General features: G+C 48.7%; 1 protein-coding gene across 13 annotated transcripts in view; it reads right to left on the bottom strand.

Moving 5' to 3' along the window:
* Positions 1-23,105, bottom strand: part of LOC147232374 (pleckstrin homology domain-containing family A member 7-like) — a 184,986-nt gene that overhangs the window by 28,137 nt on the left and 133,744 nt on the right. For all 13 annotated transcript variants that reach the window (XM_086149182.1, XM_086149184.1, XM_086149183.1 and 10 more), the window contains 6 exons: positions 20,543-20,647; positions 19,106-19,178; positions 14,059-14,159; positions 5,829-6,010; positions 1,701-2,225; positions 1,085-1,634 (listed from right to left, as the gene is read on the bottom strand). In XM_086149182.1, coding sequence (XP_086005308.1) covers positions 1,085-1,634; positions 1,701-2,225; positions 5,829-6,010; positions 14,059-14,159; positions 19,106-19,178; positions 20,543-20,647 — 1,536 coding nt within the window. The remainder of the gene's footprint in view (positions 1-1,084; positions 1,635-1,700; positions 2,226-5,828; positions 6,011-14,058; positions 14,160-19,105; positions 19,179-20,542; positions 20,648-23,105) is intronic.

Here is a 23,105-nt window from a genome sequence, read left to right as displayed (position 1 = left end):
ATGTATACGAAACATACCGCCCGACGTGCACGTCCCCTCCGGATGCAGGCCGGCTTTCGCTTAAAACATGTTCTGGGAGTGGGTTTTCCAGGACGTTTCCGGGGAGAACCTGAGGGTTTCAGACCCTGACAGAGATATTTGAGATAGCGCTTCCCTGCACTCGGGGTTGCGGAGGGTCGGCAGACCAGTAACGCGCGGTCAGGGGAGGCAGGTGAGGCTCTGCCTCATAATGAAAACAAAAAAAAAACAATGATCACATAAGATAAAGCTTAACATTTTTCCACTGATCTGATTCATAATTGTGTATTCTGTAAGATTCCAATCTTTTGTTAAATATTCTCCGGTACAAATCACTGAATTTGCGCATTTCCCGATCAAATACAAGCGGCAACCGAGCTCACTTCTGCAGTCCCTCATAAACTTGGCTGCACGGAGCGTGATCGTTTCTGTTTCTCAGTATGTTGCCGATGGAATGTAGAAATACTTATTATGTCATTATATACACCGCCGCTTTCTACAAGCTGTGAGAGTGTGTGATAGAATTTCTCTCGCCGATAAAATAAACCGCAGAGAAAAGTCATGAGGTGAGGCAGAAAATACCGCGCCTCACCTGAAGGGGGCGTTTGTGAGTTAGCAGGCGCTAACTCCGAGTACTCCTGTTCTCAGGGTACAGTGACTGCTGTACTTTGAGTACTCCGGTACTCAGAGTACAGTGACTGCTGTACTCGGAGTACCAGAGTACTCAGAGTATAGTGACTGCCGTACTCCGAGTACTCAGGTACTCAGAGTACAGTGGCTGCTGTACTCGGAGTACTCCAGTACAGGGACTGCTGCACTCCGAGTACTCAGGTACTCAGAGTACAGTGACTGCTGTAGTCCGAGTACTCAGTCAACGTTCTGACCCTGGATGTAGGCCCAAGTGTGAGTAGTGGTCAGATGGAAGTAACAAAAGGTGAGCTTGAGACAACACAATGAATTTTCGATCGCGCTTGGATCCATTTTTACCGGGGAACCAACCGAGCTGCGTTGTCGGCGGCGGCGTTGTTGAAGAAAACCAGCAAGACGAGCGATAAAGCCTCCTCACCTTGAAGAGCTGGGACTTGGTCCTGCGCGGGGACACGGAGAAGGGCACGTCCACCACCGACAAGTCGCCCACGGGCCGGACCGTCACTCGGTCGGCGGGGGTGTGCGGCCTCCGTGTGGGCGACAGGGTCCGGCTGCAGCCCGGCGGCGGCCCCGGGGGGGGGATGTCCGCCGACGAGGGCGGCACCGACACGCAGCGGGGCTGCCCGTCCGACTTGGGCGCCGCGGCGGGGACGGTGGACGGCGGCCGGGCGCCGAAGGGGTACTCCGGCGCCGGGGTGTAGATGGGCGCGGTGGGGCTGCCGTGACGAAACTGGTGCCGCTGCTGCCACTCGTAGAGCTGCCAAACGGTGCCGGAGGCGGCGCCGCTCTGCTCCGGCGTCAGGCGGAAGTGGCTCAGGCGGTCCTGGGCGTACTTGTACTCGCCCTGCCGGCCCGGCGGCGGGCTGTGGCGCGGCGTCTTCGGCAAGGTCTGGTAGGCGTCCACGGCGGTGAACTTGGGCTGGGAGGGCGGGGTTCGGCGGGGGAGGGTGTTTTCTCTGGAGGGGGGGCTGCGGAGGCAGGCGGTCGGGTTACAACCAATCAGGATTCCTCCCAACCCGTGCGGTCGGACCTACCCTCTAAGCTCCGCCTTCTGCACCTTGACCCACTGCTCCACCTGCTCCAGGGTGCTCCTCCTGTGCAGCTGCTTGTCGGCGGGGGGCGGCGGCGGCGCCGGAGCCCTCTGGTAGGTCCCCGCCGCGATGCCGTTGGGCTCCAGGATGGGGCTCGGGGTGGACACCAGGCCGTTGCGGGTGCAGACGCTGGAGGGCAGCGTGGACGCCGAGCGCGACGGCGCCCTGGACACCGGCGCCGAGGCCGACACCTGGTCCGACTGGGAGAGCGCGGAGGCGGTCGGGTCGGCGGGGAGGGAGGTGTGCGTGTCCATCTCCATGGCGGCGCCGCCCAGGACGCGCTCCAGCATGGTGGGCGAGTTCTTGTGGAAGCCGCAGCACTCGTCGGCGTCGCGGTGGATGGGCTCCAGGAGGACCTCGTGGACGGCGGGCCGCCGACCCTCCGACTCGGGCGCGCCGGGCTTGTGGTGGTTGACGTGGTTGGCCTGCTGCGGAGCCGGGCTCGGGGCGTCCAGCTTTCCGGACGGCCTGCCGACGAGAAGAACAAGAAACGCCTCTCACTTCCTCCGACCTTCCTTTCATTCTTGGCGCTCATTTCCTGCGTCGCCTTTTTTGTTCCAGAGCGCTCGGCCCGGCGAGCAGAGAACCGGAACAAACGTAACACCTTCCTCTCTCCCTAAAAAAAAAAAACCTAGAGAGGAAATTCTGTTACATCTGCACTTGAATATCCATAACGGGAGGTTTCTTACGTGAAAGAATGTGTGTATATGTGTGTGTGTTAAGACCGTAAACCCATTCAAGGACCCCGGAAAACAACCAATCAACTCCAAAGTGTTGCTATTGATCTCTAGAGAAAGGCGAGCGCAGTACCTGTGTTGACCACTAGGGGGAGCTCTAGACGCGGGCTGGAGGAGCCCACGTTCAAAGCACAAAAACAGAGAAGGAAAAACATCCTTATTTTTATTCAATATTTTATTTTAGCTTAGCTTGAATTGACCAGGATCTATTGATGTGACATATCTGTGTAAAATATATGAATTCAAGCAACACTTTTTTTTTTTTCCTAATGTATCTTCTATTTTGGACCCGAGGCTGCTCAGGTAAAAGCTCCATGTGTCGCTACGGAAATAGAGGTCGGGGTCTGTTTCGGGTCGGTGACGAAGCGCAGAAAAAGGACAGGATCGATGAGGAGGCGACAGGAAACCCGCCGGTGCAGAACATCTCAATGAAATCAGGCCAAACAAGAGAGAAAGGGTTAGGTCCTTCCTGTCCCCTTTTATATTCCTGCAAAAGAAATGATTCTGGGATGCAGCTTCAAAATCTGAATCTGAATCTGAAATACTTGATCAGTCCCGGAGAAAACTGAGCGGTCTCATATGCTCCATACAGAAAGCGATTAAATAAATGAAGAGGAAGATTATTTGCAGGAATACACAAATAAAGATAATAGTTTTAAGGCGTCCTGGCTTGGAAAATAATTACTCAGATCATTTTTTTTTTTACAATATACTTAATTCCAGCAATTATACTTTTTTTTTTTTTCCTTTTTTTTTTAATTTATTTTTTTAACTCTTAAAGCTAAAAAAACATGTGCGTCGTTTGATATTCATTCATTCATTATGCACGGCTTGCTTGTACTCATGGGAACCTATCACAGCTGCCATTGGTCGAGAGGCGGGGTCGACCCTGGGCCAATCACAGGGCTGCATATAGAGACGTGCAACCATTCACTCTGTCATTCAATCCCTGACACCAGGAGTCCCCGACCGGTCAGCAAAGAAAATTTTCTTGGTACAAAGAAAAGATTAACTCCGTCGGGCCGTTTCACACATCAGCTAGTACAAGCCGGCCCGTTAAAAAAAACATGAGCCGAAAACAAAAGTCGCTTTTTTTTGGGAGGAAACAAGTAAACGATGAGTCCGCAGAAGCGTCTCGGGCGGCTGGCAAAAAGAAAAATGCATTTAAAAGACAATATCGAGGTTCCTGGCTAAGTTACGGTTCATCAGAACAGGTGCTAAACAAGCTCCGCGCCCGCAACGCATTATTTGCGGTGAACCAAAACAAGACGACGCAATAGACTGGATATACGTAACACACTTGTCACTGTCTACCATCATCCCTAGATGGGACCTTCTAGCAGCAGGGAAACAAAACCAGGACTCCCACTGACTCTACATTATGGTGAATTGATACTAAAGTGCAAAATTACTGTAATTTCCTCATTTAAAGTATAGTCGTCTTCTTCTCTAGGCTTTTCCCTTTAGGTGTCGCAACAGGAAATCAAACTTCTCCATTGAACCCTCTTCTCCGCATCCTCCTCTCTCACACCAACTACCTTCATATCCTCTCTCACTACGTCCATAAATCTTCTCTTTGGTCTTCCTCCAGACCTCTTGCCTGGCAGCTCCAATTCCAGCATCCGTCTTCCAATATATTCACTATCTCTTCTCTGTACATGACCGAACCATCTCAGTCTGGCTTCTCTGACCTTCTCTCCAAAACATCTAACATGTGCTGCTCCTCTGATAGACTCGTTCCTGATCCTCTCCATCCTGGTCACTCCCAAAGAGAACCTCAACATCTTCATCTCTGCAACCTGTAGTTCTGCCTGCTGTCTTTTGGTCATTGTAACGGTTTCTAGTCCAAACATCATCGCTGGTCTCACCACTGTCTTGTACACCTTTCCTTTCATTCTGGCTGAAAGTCTTCTATCTGACACTTTTCTCCACCCATTCCAACCTGCTTGGACCCGTCTCTTCACCTCTTTTCCGCACTCTCCGTTGCTCTGGACTGTTGACCCTAAGTACCTGAAATCCTCCAGCTTCTTGATCTCCACTCCCTGTAGCCTCACCGCTCCACCCGAGTTCCTCTCGTTCACACACATATATTCTGTCTTGCTGCAACTAACTTTCATTCCTCTCCTCTCCAGAGCATACCTCCACCTCTCTAGATTTTCCTCTACCTGTTCTCTGCTCTCACTACAGATCACAATGTCAACTGCAAACATCATGGCCCATGGGGATTCCTGTCTAACCTCATCTGTCAGCCTGTCCATCACTACTGCAAACAAGAAGGGGCTCAGAGCTGATCCTTGATGGAGACCCACCTCCATCTTGAACTTCTCTGTACCCTTACAGCACACCGTACCAATGTCTCACAGCTAGCATACATGTCCTGCACCGGTCTAACAAACTTCTCTGCCACTCCAAACTTCCCCATACAATACCAGTATTGTATGCTTCATATGCTTTCCCTTGGTCTACATAAAGTGTATTCATATTCAGATGAAATAGTGTGAAAAAAGTTTTTAATATTCGAACCCCGGCGCATCTAACCGGTCCGCGGAGACATTTCATGCATAAAACTGGTCCCTGGTACAGAAAAGGATGGGTGCCCTATACTATAGAGCATGAAACTCATTTCAGCTCAGTGGCCAAATGGAGAAAAATCTATTCTCAAGTGTGTCGGACGGGTAAAATCTTGACATTAACTACTGTTAATGTACCTATTGTTCAACTAGCTAGCTCCGCGAGCCGGATCAAACCAGTTCGTTAGCTTGATCCGGCCCATGGCCCCCCTGCCCTATGGGGACATAATATACTGCTCCAAAAAATAAAGGCAGCTCTTAAACAACACAATGTAACTCCAAGTTAATCCCACTTCTGTGAAATCAAACTCTCCACTTAGGAAGCAACACTGTCTCATTTTAACTTGTTTCTAGACAACAAAGTGTGTTTTTCCACTATTACTTTGAATATGACTCCAAATCCGGACCTCCATGAGTTCATATATTTGATTTCCACTGATCATTTTTGTGTGATTTTGTTGTCAGCACATTCAACTATGTAAAGAACAATGTATTTAATGAGAATATTTCATTCATTCAGATCTAGGATGTATTATTTTATAAATACAAATCAATCACACATCATCTAATTACAGTAGCGCCATTCACTCTGTCATTCATACATCGCATAGAGACAAAAACAAACCAAAACATTCACACTCTCATTCACACATCCGGGCAATTTAAGGGTCTGCAATGAACCTCCTGCATGTTTTCGGACCGCCGTGGCTTGATATGTACATCAAAATTAAATTGTGTGTGTGTGTGTGTGTGTGTGCACCTACCTGACGAGTGTGTCCAGGTGGTTCTGCATCAGCGCGGCCTGGTTCATGGCCCTCAGCCAGGTGCTCATGTCCTCCTGGGTGTCGGCGCTGAAGTAGTAGGTCCTCATGCCACTGTGCTCTGCCTGAGAGCCAATCACAGAGCTCTGTTTGTAAATGTACGAGCGCATGCCAGTGTGGTTAGCCTATCGGGAGAGAGAGGAGCCGTGGTCAGCGTGACAGACGTGTTTTTTTTGTTTTTTTTTTGGGGGGGGGGGGGGGGGGGGGGGCGGACGAAGAGACGTCATGCTGTCCGACCAGAGAAACAACATGGACGACCACAGAAGCGTGGACAATACAAACACCATAGAGGTACAAGCAGCCAGTTACGACCAACGAAGCAACAACCGTCGACCAATGAGAGGAGAGATACTTGGCCACGATGGAGGATGTGAGGAAAAAGAACCCCCCCCCTCCGCCCCACTAAACTCCCCGGTATGCACCAATCAGCGCGCAGGAAGAGTATAAATACACACTGGTACTGCATCGCCGACGAAATGTATCGAGACGTTCGATGATTAGCGGTGTAATAATGGTGGCTGTAATATATATAAACTTAGCATATATATATTTATTCGCTTTTATGCGACCATTAAACGTGTTTAATGAAGATGAGTGGTAAAGCTCTGGAAGGCGGGATGGTGGAATCAAAGCTGGGCTCAGGAGGAGGAGAAGCTAAAAATAGAATTGATGATAAAATAAACACTTAAATTGATTTAACTTCCTTCAAATCTGCTCAGGTCTAAAACCCGCTCCGAACTCAGGTAAGATCGGATGTTCGCAACATCGCTCGACTGCTTTCCCGAACTCTAAGACGACATCCCATAACGCTACACGCCATGACGGCCTCCGCGCGATACGGCTAAAGTTGCGGTCAGATCGGAACCCGAAAGGGAAAAGGTCGTGAAAAAATAGGCGGGAAGGATGGAAGCTTGAAAACCATGAACGCTAATGCTAACGCTAACACATGGAACATCTTTTCTTGAAGGAACAGGCTTGACACCCTTCTTTCGTACAAAGCATACAATTAGCATGCGGCTAGCTACTTGTTATCTCGCCATGGGCTCAATCTACAGAAGGCCGCCCGCCTTGAGTCGGGATCTGCACCTCGTATCTGTTTTGAAACGTGTTGCTATCAGTCGACGTCCCGAGTTCCTTCCTTCTTCCGCGGCGGAAGCTTCTGGGACGGGTGAGCCGCCGCCGCCGCCGCCGCCGCAGACACTTGCAAATAGTAATTAGATGCTAAATCCTCCCAGCAGTGGTGCTTCGCTCACTGAATAATGGATGCGGGATAATAAGCGCGTTCGGAAAGTTGCTCTGGAATCCGCTACAAACGGCATCGTTTATCGGATACCTGCCAGAATCTCAGTGTCTCAGCTAAGATCAGGAAGCCGACAAAGGGACCATCTTCTTTCTTTTTTTTTTCTTTCTTCTTATCTACAATGTCAAACCTTGAGACGTCGTTCCAACTGCCCGGCCACCCCGGGTCAGGACTCGGGCGCGACGACAAAAAGGGTGCTAACGGACGCTAATGACACGCAAGGTCAAATTTAAACATTAAAGAAAACACAAGATGAGACTAGTTTGCGTCGATCGCGGCCGCTGGCAAGGTAGAAGTTGGAATGTCGATGGATTTCATCATTTGGTCCATGCAGAAAAAAGAAAAACACTTTAGCGCCACGGAAAGACACGTCCCTTTACAAGCCCGCGTCACTAGCGGGCGAGTGACGGCGCCGGAGGCTGGCGGTCCGCTGCTAGCTTGCTAGCTTGCTCCAGCAGATTCCTGCCAAGGTAGACTGAACCATTTCTGCCGTTTCATGTTCGGGCTGAGCTGCACGAGTAAAACGCACGCCGCTTTCTGAGAACCCCCACCCCCAAAAGTCATCACTCATCAACACATTCATGTTAGCGACCAAGAAGTCCGCAAGTTTTTTGCCCACCTCATTGTATCGTCAGGATCTTCTAACAAGCTGCTTTACAACAGAGAAGTTCCAGCTCCAATATGGCTCCAGGAAGTAGCCTCCCCCAGTTTTACAGCATGCACGCTGTGCACGGCAGGAACAATAACCATGGACATGTTAGCTGTTAGCTAACTCCAAAACTTAGTCTGGCCAAAATGCTGATGTTCCTCTGCGAGCCCTGGAAACCCTTCTGAGGCGTAGCAGGCCGGAAGAGCTCGGACCTCTTTGTGATACATGTCTTGCCTCTTCTGAGCTGAACGAGAGTTCTACCAATCAGCAAGCACCTTCGTCGCATGAGGTTTGAGGAACTGAAAAAAAGTTCCTCCAGCGGGAAAGAAGCGACACAATGTCATCCAAATGAAGTCAAACATTCTCCAGCCATTGATCATGAAACACAGCGACACGGCTCAAGTTTAATTGCCTTATCAGAGCCCAGGGATTGACATCGCCCGCCTCACCCCGTCACCATTCAGACTCGGCGAAGACGCAAACATTGTTCCTTTCAAACGTTTCCCTGACAGACGCGACATCTCCGGCTTCAGAGCCAGTTCAAATATTTGACGGGCTGCGGGGATTTTTTTTTTTTTTTTTTTTTTTTCCTTCACGGGCTAATGTTTAAGCAAACGGGGTCGCCGTGTCAAACTTGGCTCGAACACAGTCCCAAACAAACAGCGTCAAACAGCCGAGTGATGAAACTCGAGTGCTAGCAGGCGCGAGTCGTGGGCGCGGAGTTAGCTTGAGGAAACAATGTCATCCGTCGGGGGAAGAATCGAGGGATATTTGAGGAGCGACCGATTCCTCGGGAGCCATTCCAGAAGAGACATTCCATTCTCCTTTCCCTAAATTGAGCTGGATAACTCCCTCGACTGATTAGCTTAGCGCAAACGATGGATGCCTAGCATCGCAAAGCTCTAGCCAATCCAACACAATGTTGTAACGTTTGTATTCACGACATTGCGAAACGATAATTCTGCATTTCCAAGGAAACATTTGGGCCAGGATTGCCGACTGCGCGCGCGCGCACACGCACACACACACACACACACACACACACACACACACACATATTGCCTCTCCGAATGTGAAAATGGCCAAAGTTTCCCATCGGAGGAAGGAGCTGAATTCCCAAGTCGTCTGCGAGTGCTCTATCGTTCAGCCGTCGTCGCTCTCCTCTGTTTGCCGCCACGCAGCGGCAGGAAACGTGTCAGGTGGAATGCAGGCGCGTGCACGTTTAAACAGGCACGTGCACACGCACATATGTAAGGGATAAAACACAACTGGCACACTAGGAATAAGAAGGCATACATAGCTACAAAACAGGAGCTAAAGGAGAGCCTTTAGCTAGGACTAGTTAGCGGCTAGCATAACAGTTACTGGGCGCGGGAGGGGGGGTAGTGATCACATGACCACAGGGGTGTGGGCCCCATCACACGTGCACGCTTGTGCAGCAAACACACACACTTACACAATGAATGCTTTGAAGGAATGCAACATCAAAACGTACAACTTGATTAGCATCGTGGCCGCGAGCCGAAGTCTCGTCTGACCTCTGACCCCGCCGGCGACCCTTTCAGACGACTTCGAGGGGACGCTGATACTTGGCGAGAATAAATTGGATGTCGATAAATTAGCCGAATCGTGGAAAACACGTTAATTAAACGTTTAATTCTTTCGGAGCTCGGTGTCTGGATCACGCGTCAAACTCAAGGCCCGCGGGCCAAATGTGGCCCGACACTTAATTCCATGCGGCGTCTTAAAAAGGTCTGATTGTCTTAAAACAAATAAGTCAATCCCGTGCATTGACCATAAACTACATTTCCCACAATTCATGCCGATCATGCTATCCGCTAAGTGACGGCGTCCCGCTATTAGATCGCAGCGTATCCACATTAATGCCGTTTTGAGAACTACAAATGATCCCTAAATGTCCAGGAAGAGAAAAGTTGATGCAGACGGAAGGCCGCGTCAAGAAAGATGGGAAGGCGGACACATGTTTGTGCTTAAAGGAGAAAAACAGGGTATGTTTTGTGCGTTATGAGGCTGTCAAAGAGTACATTTTGACACCAAACACGGAGCTAAGTATGCTAAAGTTAGCCTTCTGGCAAATTGTCGAAGAATTAAAAGCCAAAATGTCACATATAAATGCATATTGTGGATACGAATAAATAATAAATTCAGTGTTATTTAACAATAGTAGCTACACTTATTTTACACTACATTTAGTCACATTTATACAGTTACCTTTACATGCAGTTACCTTTACATGCCCTTTGAGGGCCACCATTATGCTGATGTGGCCTTTGGTGAAAATGAGTTTGACGCCCGGTGGTGTCCACATCGCATGAGATTCCTCCAGAAGCGTCCAGAGGCCCTGCCTCAGAGTGGGCGCTTCGACCGCGCCGACGCCACAACACACACTCGCCAGAACGTCGCCATCTGAGGGACTTTGTCAACTAAACCGATGGCGTTCTTGAAATGGATCCGAAAAGGATTCTCACCGAAATCTTACAGAAATCGACACAAACTCCATCATCGCATGCAAATAATGCATCCTACAATTTCCTTACAATTTGCTGACCGTGAACCTCCAGGACACACACACACACACACACACACACACACACACACACACACACGCATGTGCGTGCGGTGAGCAAAAAGCAAAACACGCGATCTAAAATACCCCGGCCTGTTTGGAGGGAATGTTGAGTGGGTCATTGAACAGTTGAGTGCTGGACAAACACACACACACACCCTGCAGTGTGTGTCTGTGTGTGCATGTGTGTGTCTCCTGGAGCAACACGGTCGGCGTGGGAGTTCTTTTAAAAGAATCTCCGGATTATCTGCTGCCTCCATTGCTTGGAAGCAGGTGGATAAACAGAAGCGCCGGCGTCCCCGGCGTGGACCATCGCAGCTCCACACCTCCTCCTGGCCGCTCCTTCACCCTCATCCCTCTCTTCCTGTCGCCGTCCTCGCTTTTCTTTTTTCTCCTCTAAATGGCTTCCTTCCCTTTCTGTGTTCTCTCTCTCCCTCCCTCATTCTCTTTGTCCGCAAACTCCAAAGATCAGCCGCTACGTATGCTTGGAAAGGTTTACAATGGTCTCACCCCCCCCTCCCCTCCCCCTTCCTGTCGATGACCACACACACACACACACACACACACACACTCTCTTTTTCCAGGGACTATTTAAAGAGCCATTGTGCGAATAAAGATAAGAGGGCCACAAAGCACCCTGATAAGTTTCCCCCCCTCAAAGCTGCAGCTCGGAAAATAAAAATGGAATACGTGGCGTTGAACAAACAGGAGCCGGGGGTTTTTAAACCCTCACGGTTTTAAATCCCGTGAAAAAAAAAAAACGCGACTTCGAAACAGATGTGAGCAACGGGAGGAAAGAAGGGACTCCCAAAAATCAGATAAGGTAAATACAGAGATTCACATTGGAGATAAAGGAGGAGGAGGAGGAGGATTAAGAAAAAGAAAATAAATAAAGCGGAGAACATCGGAGTTGAAAACAGCCACAAGAGGTGGATCTCAGGACATGCAATGGAAAAACCAAGAGGGGAAATAAAAAAAAAAATTAAAAAAAAATAACAAGGCCGCCGCCACTGCACATCCTCCCGGCCGGGGGAGGCAAAACAACAACAACAACGAAAACAAATTGGAAAAACAAAAACAAAAAACACGGGTGCGAGGTGGAGGCGCGGCGGGCGCGCGGGAATACCTATTTATGGGAGGATTGTCGGCGGTGGACGCGACGCACTCGGGAGGGGAGGGAGCGGGCGGCCAGCCAATGGGAACAAGAGAGGGAAGAGGATTGGGTGAGTAATGGAAGAGGGGCGGCTTTTATTTTGGAGGTTTTTTTTTTTTTTTTCGGACGGCGAAAGAAAATGCGTCACATCGAAACAACGTTTTCGGCAACGTTTTTTTTTTTCGGATCCGCAGGAATGGGAGCTTTAAACCCACAATTCCCGGTTTCGTGTTAGCGTAGCGAGACTGGTTTATTATGGTTGTTAGCAACGTGCTAACAGTAGGTCTTGGACATCGACGCCGGGGGCCGTGCTGACATTTTTATTGGGCCGGATATTTAACCCCAGATGATATACCGGATTATTGTGCTGTAAAATTACGTTTATAGCATCCAAAAATGTATCGATAAATATGCAAGTTGATTCTGAAAAATATGGATGGAGCGTTCCGTTACTGTGATTGACACATGTGAATATAAATATTCGTGTTGGGACTTTAACGCATTCATCGAGATTAAATGATTAGCGTAAGAAAATTAATCTATTTTAATTGCTCTGACATTTGCATGTTGGAGCTAGCATGCAGGTCAGCAATAGTAGCTTTGTAAGAGCGAGCAGGTCTGTAATATTAGCTTTGTATGTGCACGCAGGTCGTGATATTAGCTTTGTGTGTGCACACAGGTCTGTAATATTAGCTTTGTACGTGCACGCAGGTTGTGGTATTAGCTTTGTACTAGCATGTAAGTTGGGGATTTTAGCTTTGTACTGGCACGCAGGAAAGTAATATTAGATTTGTCCAAGCATGCAAGTCTGCGGTATTGGCTTTGTGCTAGCATGCAGGTCCCTGACATTAGCTTTGCATGTGCACACAGGTCAGTAATATTAGCCTTGTACTAGCACTTAGGTGGGTAATATTAGCTTTATACTGGCTCACAGGTCGGTGATATTTGCTTTGTGCTGCCATGCAAGTCAGTGATATTAGCTTTGTACTAGCATGCAGCTCTATTATACTCGCTTTGTATGTGGACACAGGTCAGTGATATTAGCTTGGGATTAGCATGCGGGTTGGTGATTTTAGCTTTGTACAAGCCTGCAAGTTGGTGATAACAGAAGATGAAGAAAAGCTTTAGCAAGCATGCAAGTCAGTGATATTGGCTTTGTGCTAGCATGCAGGTCCCTGACATTGGCTTTGCATGTGCACACAGGTCAGTAATATTAGCTTTGTACTAGCATGCAAGTGGGTAATATCAGCTTTGTACTAGCACGCAGGTGAGTAATATTAGCTTTGTATGTGCACACAGGTCAGTGATATTAGCTTAGTACTAGCATGCAAGTGGGTAATATTAGCTTTACACTGGCACACAGGTCGGTGATATTTGCTTTGTGCTGCCATGCAAGTCAGTGATATTAGCTTTGTATTAGCTTTATACTCCATAAAGAATGGTAATATTAGCTATGTACTAGCATACAGGTCGGGGATATCAGCATGCAGGTTGGTGATATTAGCTTTGTACAAGCATGCAGGTCCCTGACATTAGCTTTGCATGTGCATGCAGGTCAGTGATACTAGCTTAGTACTAGTGCACAGATGGGTAACATTTGCTTTGAGTTTGCAAGCAGGTTGGTAATATTAAATATTATATTATATTTAATATCAATTCAAATGCAGATCAATTCAACTGATGAGAATAATGAACTTTGATGCTGTGAAAACAAATCCGGCGGTCGGATGGGAAGTAAGACTTTCCTGCGTTCATCTAATTGTCTGTTTTGTGAACTGACGTGAAAACAAACACGGTTCTAAAGTTCAAGCTCATGTGCATTCATTCGCTCACCAAACTAACTTACACCTCTTGTTGTCCCTGTCAAATATTGAAATGTGATAAATTGTTTTAATGATTTACTTTCAATCGAGTCCCACCCCCAGTATGTGAATTGTTCAAATAACAGCGCAGTCACGCCTGCAGGGAAGCAAATGATCGGCATATCTAATGGCCGCCTCGTGCCGGATTCCTCCATTTAGCTTCCTAATATTTACCGATGTTCAGCACGATTTACATTTTAAAAGACTCTTCATTGGCGGGTTTCCTCTTTGTCTTGTATCAACACCGTCTGATTGGTCCATTCTTCAGTTAGCGTGAAAGATTTAGCGAGTGTTGCAGCATTTCATTGCATTTTTAGAACTACAACATGATGTCTGATGTTTCTTTGGCTTCACATTCAGTCACAGACCAGAGACTCTGTGATCGACGTCTACCGTCATTTTGTCGTTGCCAGGCAACAGGTGTACGGTGTAACTGATTAACCCGCCAGGGGGGAACTTTAATCAAACATACTTTCAACCATCTTGTTGACACTATTTTTAAAACGTATCCGTAGGGCCCAGTCGGGAGGGCCTCGGCCAATCGCGGCGCGCGGTCGTTCGTGAATCAACGTCAAAAGCGCGGCGGTGCCACTTCTGCGCCCAAGAAGAAGAAGGGGCCTACCTTGAAAGCATACTTGCGGCTGATGTGGTCCTCGGGTCCGACGGGTGAAATGACGTAGCTGGGCAGGGGGATACTGCCGAGAACCGCTTCCTCTCTGCTGTCTGGAGCCACGGGAGCAGGAATGGGAAAGGGGAAGGTGGCAGATAGTGAAGGGGAAGGGGGAGGAGAGCCGGGGCAGATATGGAGGGGAAGGAATGGGCCAGAGAATAAATATCACTCAACACCGGCATCAACACATTCTCACACACTGCTGTCTGTGTGTGTGTGTGTGTGTGTGTGTGTGGCGTCATTCGTGCCCGGGTGCAAGGCCGCTCCGGGATCCCGGCCCCTGGCGTACGGCCTGGTCGTTCCTGGTCACAAACATCACGGCGCTATGTTTGCAAAGCATGTTTATCGACGTTAAATAGTCAGAATCCCCCTCGGCGTCTCCTCCGCTTGTTCGATCCTTTCAAAAACAACACGGATCCGACAGGATTTCAAGCTCCGGTTGAGAACATCTCATGACTCGACGTGATGACGACGTAAACAACGATTGCTCAAATGTTTATTTCCGCGTCTCACAAGCAGCCGGTTCTTGTCTCGCTGTCGTCTTTCTTTATAGGCTTCGAAGGCATTTGCTCTTCATCTGACCTTCTTACTTGTTGTGCGCAACTCTAGGGAACGAAGCCGTTGTGCAGTGGAACCGCCGACCTCAACTCCGAGAGCCTTGTGAGGTCCTGCTCCGAGGCAGGGTCCGTTTAGGAAGTCGCATGACGAGGCTTTTTGGTGATTGGCTGGACTCGAAGCCAGATGCTTCTTGCGGAGCGGCGTTTTTATGATCTCTCGTGGTCACCGCTCAGCTGTTTCCTCAAAACAAAGCGAAAAGGAGGTCCAAGCTCTTCTGGCCCGTTATGGTTCATAGGGGTTCCTCGCAGAGGAACGTCAATATTTGGCCAAAATGAGTACGCCGCTAGCTAGCATTAGCAACACGACTATCTGACAATCCATTGTTGTTCTGCTTTGGCAAATTCACTTTCCATGTTGTCCGTTTCGTCTTCCCCTTCTTCATCGGCGGTTTGTTTTGGAGCCTCTTGCCCACGTCTCCAACCGTGGTACCTCACCGCCCAAAAGCTTCCCCCCGGAGGAGGCTACTTCCTGGAATTCGAACCAAACACTTTTTCAGCCTGAAAGCGGCCGACGAGGTGCAGCAAATGACCTTACCGTATTTTCACGACTGTAAGGCGCACATAGAAGTCTTCAAAATATGCGGCGCGCCTTATAGTGCAGCGCGCCTTATAGTGCAGCGCGCCTTATAGTGCAGCGCACCCTGTGTGCGTAGTAGAGAACACCATGACAACATTAAATGGGGAAGTGTGGTCGTTGATAGTGCGTTATGCAAAAACATCTTTGTTTTAACAACCCTGAAAACATCGCCGACAAACACATCCAGCCCAGCCACATGCTAACATGGACGAGGTGCCGCTCACTTTCGACATCCCGGTGAGTCAACACTGTGGGGAAGAAGGGAACCAGCACGCTAGCGATACGCACAACAGGGTATGAAAAGTCTTCTTGGAGACCACGGTTTCACTGAGAGTTACGCCACAATTTGCGAATGGATTGACGACGCTCGGGCTAACGTGTCCGCTGGCACTTTTGTTCGAGCTTTCGCAAAAAGCCGGCATCGTTTCCGAGGAGCCACAAAGCGACTCTGACAGTGAAGAAAGTGAACCTGGCATGTTTGATGGAGATTTAGCGTAGCTGTTCAAATCAGAAACAGAGGATGAGGACTTCCATGGGTTCGATTGATGACGATTACCGGTAAAAAAAAATGTGAATACCAAACTCAGTTTTGCTCACGTTCTATTTTTAAATACGCACACTTGTATGCTTGTGTGTGTGTGTTGTTGTAAGGCGGACGTAGTAGAGGACACCGTGAGAACGTTAAAGGGGGCGCGCCTTATAATCAGGTGCGCCTTATATGTGTTTTAAATACAGTAATGGCACACATAACTGAGACTGCGCCTTATGGTCGTAAAAACACGGTAATTTTTTTTTTTTTTTTTTTGGATCAAATCAGAGTGACGTCCCGTCAAACCCGTCGTCCCGCCCCGAAAAATCAGGAGACAAACACCGGAACACAACAGACGGCTGTGTGACGGCCCTTTTGTTTGGCACGACACACTGACATCGCACCTGACAGGAGCATACAAGTGTGTATGTGTGGGTGTGAGAGCGCACATCGACGACCATTAGCGTAAAAATTGACGACTCGGGAAATATGCGCGCTGGGCACCTGTGTTTGACCGGGGGGGACGCGATAAGCCCACGCCCGGGATTAAAAGGGTAATTGGTTAAAAATAATTCAAGGGCCTTTGGAGGAGACATTCCCCGAATGGTGAGCGTGAGACCTTTATATTGCTCACACACACACACACACACACACACGTCTACTCCAGAGGACGTTCCTCAGATTTGATTTGCCAGCCACACGCCGTCCTCTGCGCCCAAACATGGCGATTCAAACTTTTGTATCCATTTCTACAAAAACATAAAGCGTGACCGTCACACACACACACACTCACACACACACACCGGAGTATGAATCCGAACACCTTCGAAAGGTTGACGCTTTGTCCGAAAAAAACCTCCTTCGTCGTGCTTTTCTGTGTTGACATCTACACCGAGCCGCGTTTCTTCCGAGGCGACTGTTGCCGGGCAACTCGAGCTCGAGGGCGGACGGTTCGGGGATGACATTTTGCGTGAAAAAGTTTAATAATCGTATGTGTCATCGGAAGAGATGTGGTGTAAAACCGGCCTTGTTCTAGTCTCAAAGCAATGGCCTAAAAAGGAAGTACGTTACCAGCAATCCTCATCGGAGCGCGGCTCAATGTGGTTTCAACAGGGTTTTAGGGTCGGAGGTCAAAACGAATCGACACTTTTGGGCGGAACCGTTCCGCCCATCGGCCTTCTGGGGAACGGCAGCGAGGCGACCAGGGTGGGGACGACTGCCGGCCCTGGAAAGCTCTCCGTGGAGCAGAAGGAGAGAAGCTCTTGAGATGGTTTTCTTAAAAGTTGGTGCTCCGCAGTCCACTAAAAGTACCTCTCAAGAGTACGAGTCCCATATAAGTTCCGACAGAGCGGAGATGGAACTGAGAGCCGACTTCCTGGTTCCTTTGCCGTCACAATGCGCCATAAACAGACTCGTTCCTGAAAAGATTCCCTGGTCCGGCACCGAGCCGGTCTTGTACGCGGGATTCGGCCCCCGGGAGGTGAGCCGCCACTCCGACTCTTCGCCGCCCCGGAAAATCCTACGGCGTCTGAAGTCCAGGAGTCGGAAAATTCTCCAAAGGGTGCGGACGCTCTTCCTTTGGAGATTCGGGTTCAGAGTCGACCAGTCGGGACCGAAGGTTTCTGTCCAACTGGGATCGTCTTATCTTCTTCTCCTCTCCTTGGGTAGCCTCCACCGCCAATCATCTGCCAACCATCTAACCCTCTCCTGTGCGTCATCTCATCTTCATCCATGACCTCCTCTCTTGAAGTTAGCTAGCAGCAGATCACTGGGAAGTAGAGGTTTCATCAGCCAATCATCTGCCTCCTTCTGAGCCTCTCTTCTCCCACATTGACTAACTTCTTTCCCTCCATCCATAAACCTCCTCCAGGTCCTCCTGCCTCCAGATCTTCCTCCTCTCTCCAAAACATCTCAGCCTGGCTTTTACCTCCGGAAGCTCAAGCGTCCTCCTCGCACCCAGAAGGGAACCTCCACATCTTCATCCCCCTACCTTCTCCTCCACTTCCTCGTAGGTCCGGATTGGACATTTATCGGTTTCTCCATGACGATCTTCTTCTCGGAGCAACCGGTCGGTCGGTCCTCCGCCGCCGCATCCTGCGAGGAACATCTAGAATTTTCTTTTTTCTCCTCTGTTTTTCCCAAGAGTCGCCACGGTTGTTTTGTTCCTTCAATCGGATGAGGACCAGGAGGAGAAACCTTTGAGGGAAGTCATTTCACTCTCCGGTTGAGATTATGGAGATGAGAGACGGGAACATAAGCAAGGAGGCGGAGATGAAGATGGGGTCAAACCAGAGTGTGTGTGTGTGTGTGTGTGTGTGTGTGTGTGTGTGTGAGATCAGATTACCGCCCGGTCTGATGGAATCATCGGGCTTATTTCAGCTCCACTTCACATCCAATCAGGCTTCATCAGACGGAATCAAACCTCTGAACTCCGCTGAGATCTTTCTGTTCTTCAGAACCGCTCGGCTTCAGATGTTTGCGTCGCTCTGAATACAAATCCGTCCCTTGCGAGTCGGCGCTTTTTCCGACGCCGATTTCGGAGCAGCGCCTCTCTTCGGGGACGAGAAGAGAAAAGTTCGGAGAGCTGTCCGGCTCCAGGAACTAGCCTTTTTCCGAGGCCAGGTAAGGGATGGCGGTCGGGAGCGGAACTCCAAAAATTAAACCACCGGTGAAGAACGGGAAGACGACGCGAGTCCCGCGGCAGGACAGAAGAGTCGGACCTCTTCGTCGGTCCATTTCTGGTGCCTTTTGTCGGACGGAAACAGCCACCAAGTGACCAGGGTGGACTTTAAAAATGGCGCTTTGCAAGGGGCTTATGAGTTCCGATAGACCCTTGGAGGTGAACTCCTCGGTCCCTTGTTCCTCTGCTGTCCGAATGCTCCCGAAAACGTTCCTACGCCGACCAAACAGCCTTCCGAACCGTCCTCCGTGGACCGACGACTTTGTTTTTCACATCGCCGACTCTCCCGACCTACAGCTCCTAGAACGGCGGGGTCAGAGGGCATCCGGGGTTAGAAGCCGGGGGTCAGAAGCTTCTCTGAAGGGCTTCTGCTTGAAACCGTTTGACTGTGACCCGGCCAGAGGAGAGCGTTCACCTTGAACCGGAACGTCATTATTCTAAATTATACGGCCTTCTCGTTGGACCTCATCCAACAGAGGGAACCAACACCTCCATGTGCGCGAGCTGCTCGGAATTCAAAGATTCTGGAAGGTCGTCCACCCGGGGAACGTTTGGCCGCGAGGCGTTCGGGGGAACTCCCGCAACGGCGGACTCACCTTTGTAATAGAAGAGGCAGAAATCGGACAGGACGAACCACTTCCTCTTCCACAGGCGCATCCCGGTGCTGTCCTGCAGGGGGGGATGTCACAAAACGCAGATCTAATAAATCTTGTCTTGGGAGTGCATCAACTTTGGAGTTTTCCCTCAGATGTTTCGCTTTTTAATACCAGCCCAGATTTGAGTTGGGAGCGATTGGGTGAGCGCTTGATGTTCATGAAGGGAAAAAAAAAACAGGGGGCTGAGCGGCTAGCTAGCTAAGCATCCAGCTAGCTAAGCGGCTAGCTAGCTAAGCGGCTAGCTAGCCAACAGAAAAGGTAGAAACACGAGCGAGGCATGCGTGTTGTGGACTCGTCCGCCAAGAGATGGAGAAGTCGTTGTCGGGGGAAATTTACAAGAACGTCAACGGAAGAGTCGATAAAAGCCGGTCGGGGACGATTTGATGGTTTTAATAAGAAGAGCAACTTCGCTCCGTCCATAAATGACGTTTAGATATAAACGGTAGCATTCAGTTTGTAGCCAATGAGCCGGTGACTCCCCCGACTTCACTTGATATTTATTATGAATATTTTATTTATTCACTTAATAAAACCCAATCCATTTCTCTCTTTTTTATATATCCTTATTTTTGCTACATAAGTTGTTATTTGTAAAGTACATTCTTTGTTTGAAACATAACAAAAAAACCTTGGGGTTGGAAGAGATTAACAGCGTTTCCAATCATTTCAACGGGGAAATTTAATTTGATAGATGGCGAACGGAGTAACGAGCCGGTCGGGGAACGAATTCAACTCGTAAATCAAGGTATCACTTTGGCCTTTTTTGCTACTTTTAGTCTTTTCGAGAAGCTTGTCGAGAAGCAGCTTTTACGCTCGGGATAAAAGAACGGGACAAAATCCCGACATCGGCCAAACGTGTCGCGTTTTTGGGGGTCGACGCTTTGCTAGGAGGCGGCTCGGGAATCGAACCGGAGACGTTTCCGTCCCGAGACGCTCAGTCCTGCAGCTCCGGCTTCGCCGCGCCCCTTTAATAAGTGGATCTTAGTCGGCTGTAACTGTATCTGTGTGTGTGTGTGTGTGTGTGTGCGTCCCGGCCCGTGCGATCCGGCCCGCTAATGTTCATCAGAGCGAGGATTCGTACCCATGCCAGCTTTTAAAGAAGTTTTCCAATTAAAAAATAATCACCGTGCGCCGCTGCACTGCGCATTTGTGTGTGTGTGTGTGTGTGTGTGTGTGTGTGTAGTCATTAAAATGTAATTGCTTTGCATTTTTACGTCAGTGTTTGTTGTCTTAACCGCTGCAGTGGCCACAGTGGTGGGACGGCTGAAAACAAAACGCATTTTCCGAGTGTATTTTCAAAGAAATATGGCATCCGGGGCCCCGACAGCAACGCGAGTGTGTGTATGTGTGTGTGTGTGTGTGTGTGTGTGTGCTGACCTGTTTGTACAGCCATCCTCGGACCACGACGGGAACGTTGGGGTTCCTCTTGATGGCCTGCTCTCTCTTCCCGAAGCTGTGCACTTTGCCTCCGGAGCGAGCGCTCTGGGAAAACCGACAGGGAAAAAAGGCGGGTCGGCGGAAACTCGGCGGAAAATGGACACAAAACCCTCCCGCGATTCCAACCCTGCGGTTTAAAAGCTTGACTTTTGTGTGTAATCGCTTCATCGATTCATCCGTTATCTACATCGCCGATCCTCGCGGGAGGCGGCGGGATCACGTTTCGAGACGCTCGACCGTTCAAACCGTCATTTAGAGGTCAGAGACCAAACCGTTAGCATTTTACGTAGCGACAGACTCGCCTTGTGGCATCGAGACGAACGACAGTTAATAGCATTTCTTCTCAAATAGCGGGTGAACCCGGGGAACATGCTAACGGTGTAGCATTAGCTCTATAGTGGACGTTGTTTGCACCGCACACAGCAGGAAATATGAAGTGCAGTGCAGAGACACGGTGTAAAAAAAAAAAAAAAAAATCGCTGCATTTTGTAATAAACTGCCGCATTTTGTTATAAACTGCCCCGACGCATTTTGTAATAAATTTTGCCGCATTATGTAATAAGTTATTACATTTTGAGAAGATTAGTACAAAATGTACTTGCAACTTTTTTATTCTCTAGGAAATGTGTCTCCCAAAGCTAAGACCAGGAAGTAGCGTATGTTGCGTATGTAGCGCTTAGCTTCGCCGTGACTTCGCCGTGACTACGGCGTCAAAGTGTGTTTGAAACTGTTAGCGGCGGACAGTGTGAGGCCAAAGAAATGAAGAGGGAGTTGATGCTAGCCAGCGATGTCCATATTCTGGACAGAGAAGACAGATGGATCGAGAAAGGAGTCAAAGAAGGCATCTTTGTCGAAACAGAAAAACCATCTCTGAACAGAAGAGGGGCTCAGACTACCTTTCCCGAATATATTAACGCCGTATACATTAACACGCAGACCAGGACCTTCTACACCTCCAAACAACCAGAACTAGACCCCGCTAACATCGACATCGGGGGTCCCCAAACTTTTTCCTGCGAGGGCTAGATAACTTTCCCCGTCTCTTGACACGGTGTGAACGGCCGGTTTGTAACAAAAATTGTGGCAATCGCAGAAGTGACTAAACGTTAACATTTATTGTTTTCCATAAAGCCACACATAACCAAAAAGTAAGCCTTTAACGGCGGCGATGCGCAGAAAGGGGTACGAAAAGTCTTCTTGGAGACCACAGTTTCAGTAAGAGTGGTGAAATGTTCACCACAATTTGCGAATGGATTGTAGACGCTCCGGCTAACGTGTCCGCTAGAACTTTTGTTCGAGCTTTCGCAAAAAGCCGGCGTCGTTTCCGAGGAGCCACGAAGTGACTCTGACAGTGAAGAAAGTGAACCTGGCATGTTTGATGGAGATTCAGCGCAGCTGTTCAAATCAGAAACAGAGGATGAGGACTTCCATGGGTTCGATTGAAAAAAAATGTGAATACCAAACTCAGGTTTGCTCCCGCTCTATTTTAAAATACCCAAACTTGTATGCTTGTGTGTGTTGTTGTTGTAAGGCGGACGTAGAAGAGGACACCATGAGAACGTTAAAGGGTGAAGTGTGGGCGTGGATTGTATATAAAACCTGCGCCTTATAATCAGGTGCGCCTTATATGTGAGTTAAATACAGTGATGGCACACATAACTGAGACTGTGCCTTTTAGTGCGGTAAGCCTTATGGTCCTGAAAATACAGTAATAACAGTATAATGAATAATGTCTTCTTCTCATCTCTTGACAGACGAGACAAACAGCCTTTTCTTTGAATTGAACAAAAAAAAAACCCTGCATTCTGAATCTATTTTTCTCCTGCCCAATCTTTTCGCCGTTATTCTGTGTTATTTGACCGGGGTGTGACTAAGATTTTTTGGTTTTGTTTCAGATAAGGCACAGACTGCAGAAGGGCGGAATAGAAAGGTCCGTTCTGTGCATGTACAAGTCATGATTAGGTCGCCAGAGTGAAATAAAAGAATAATAATGCCTCCGGGGGAAATATGGAGCCAAGTTTGGGGACCACTGGTCTACATGATCCAACAGGGTTCGCTTCTTTGTTTAGCTTTAACCTTTCACATTCCAGGTAATCAACCAAAGTTGCTCTTTTGTTCCAACGAACGACACCTCCATTAGCATAACAAACCTCCCTTACACTTCGTTCCTGCACATCAACTCTTCCACTTACACAACAAGCCGCGATAATCTAGACCCACCCAAAACCCTGGCAGATATATCGGGAAAACTCCCCGTTGGTCATTAGAACTGATAAAGCCTCTCGGATTTGGGCTGAAACATCCTCAAGTGAAGAAATTCAAGTCGGAGACAAAATTTCGACAACAAATAAATGAAGGCGTAACTTCCCCTATTACTATCGCTGCCAACAATCATCCTGCTTTGCGAAAGCTACTTAACCGGCGAGCATTTATATTAATAAAAGTTGTGCAGTGTTGCAAGTTGATCAATTTTACAGACAAATTATATTTATAGTTGCGGCGG

The sequence above is a fragment of the Fistularia commersonii genome, chromosome 7, assembly GCF_037954325.1.
Source record: "Fistularia commersonii isolate RoL2024-O1a breed Wild chromosome 7, RoL_Fcom_v1.0, whole genome shotgun sequence".
NCBI lineage: Eukaryota > Metazoa > Chordata > Actinopteri > Syngnathiformes > Fistulariidae > Fistularia > Fistularia commersonii.
This window is presented reverse-complemented; position numbering and strand designations above follow the sequence as displayed.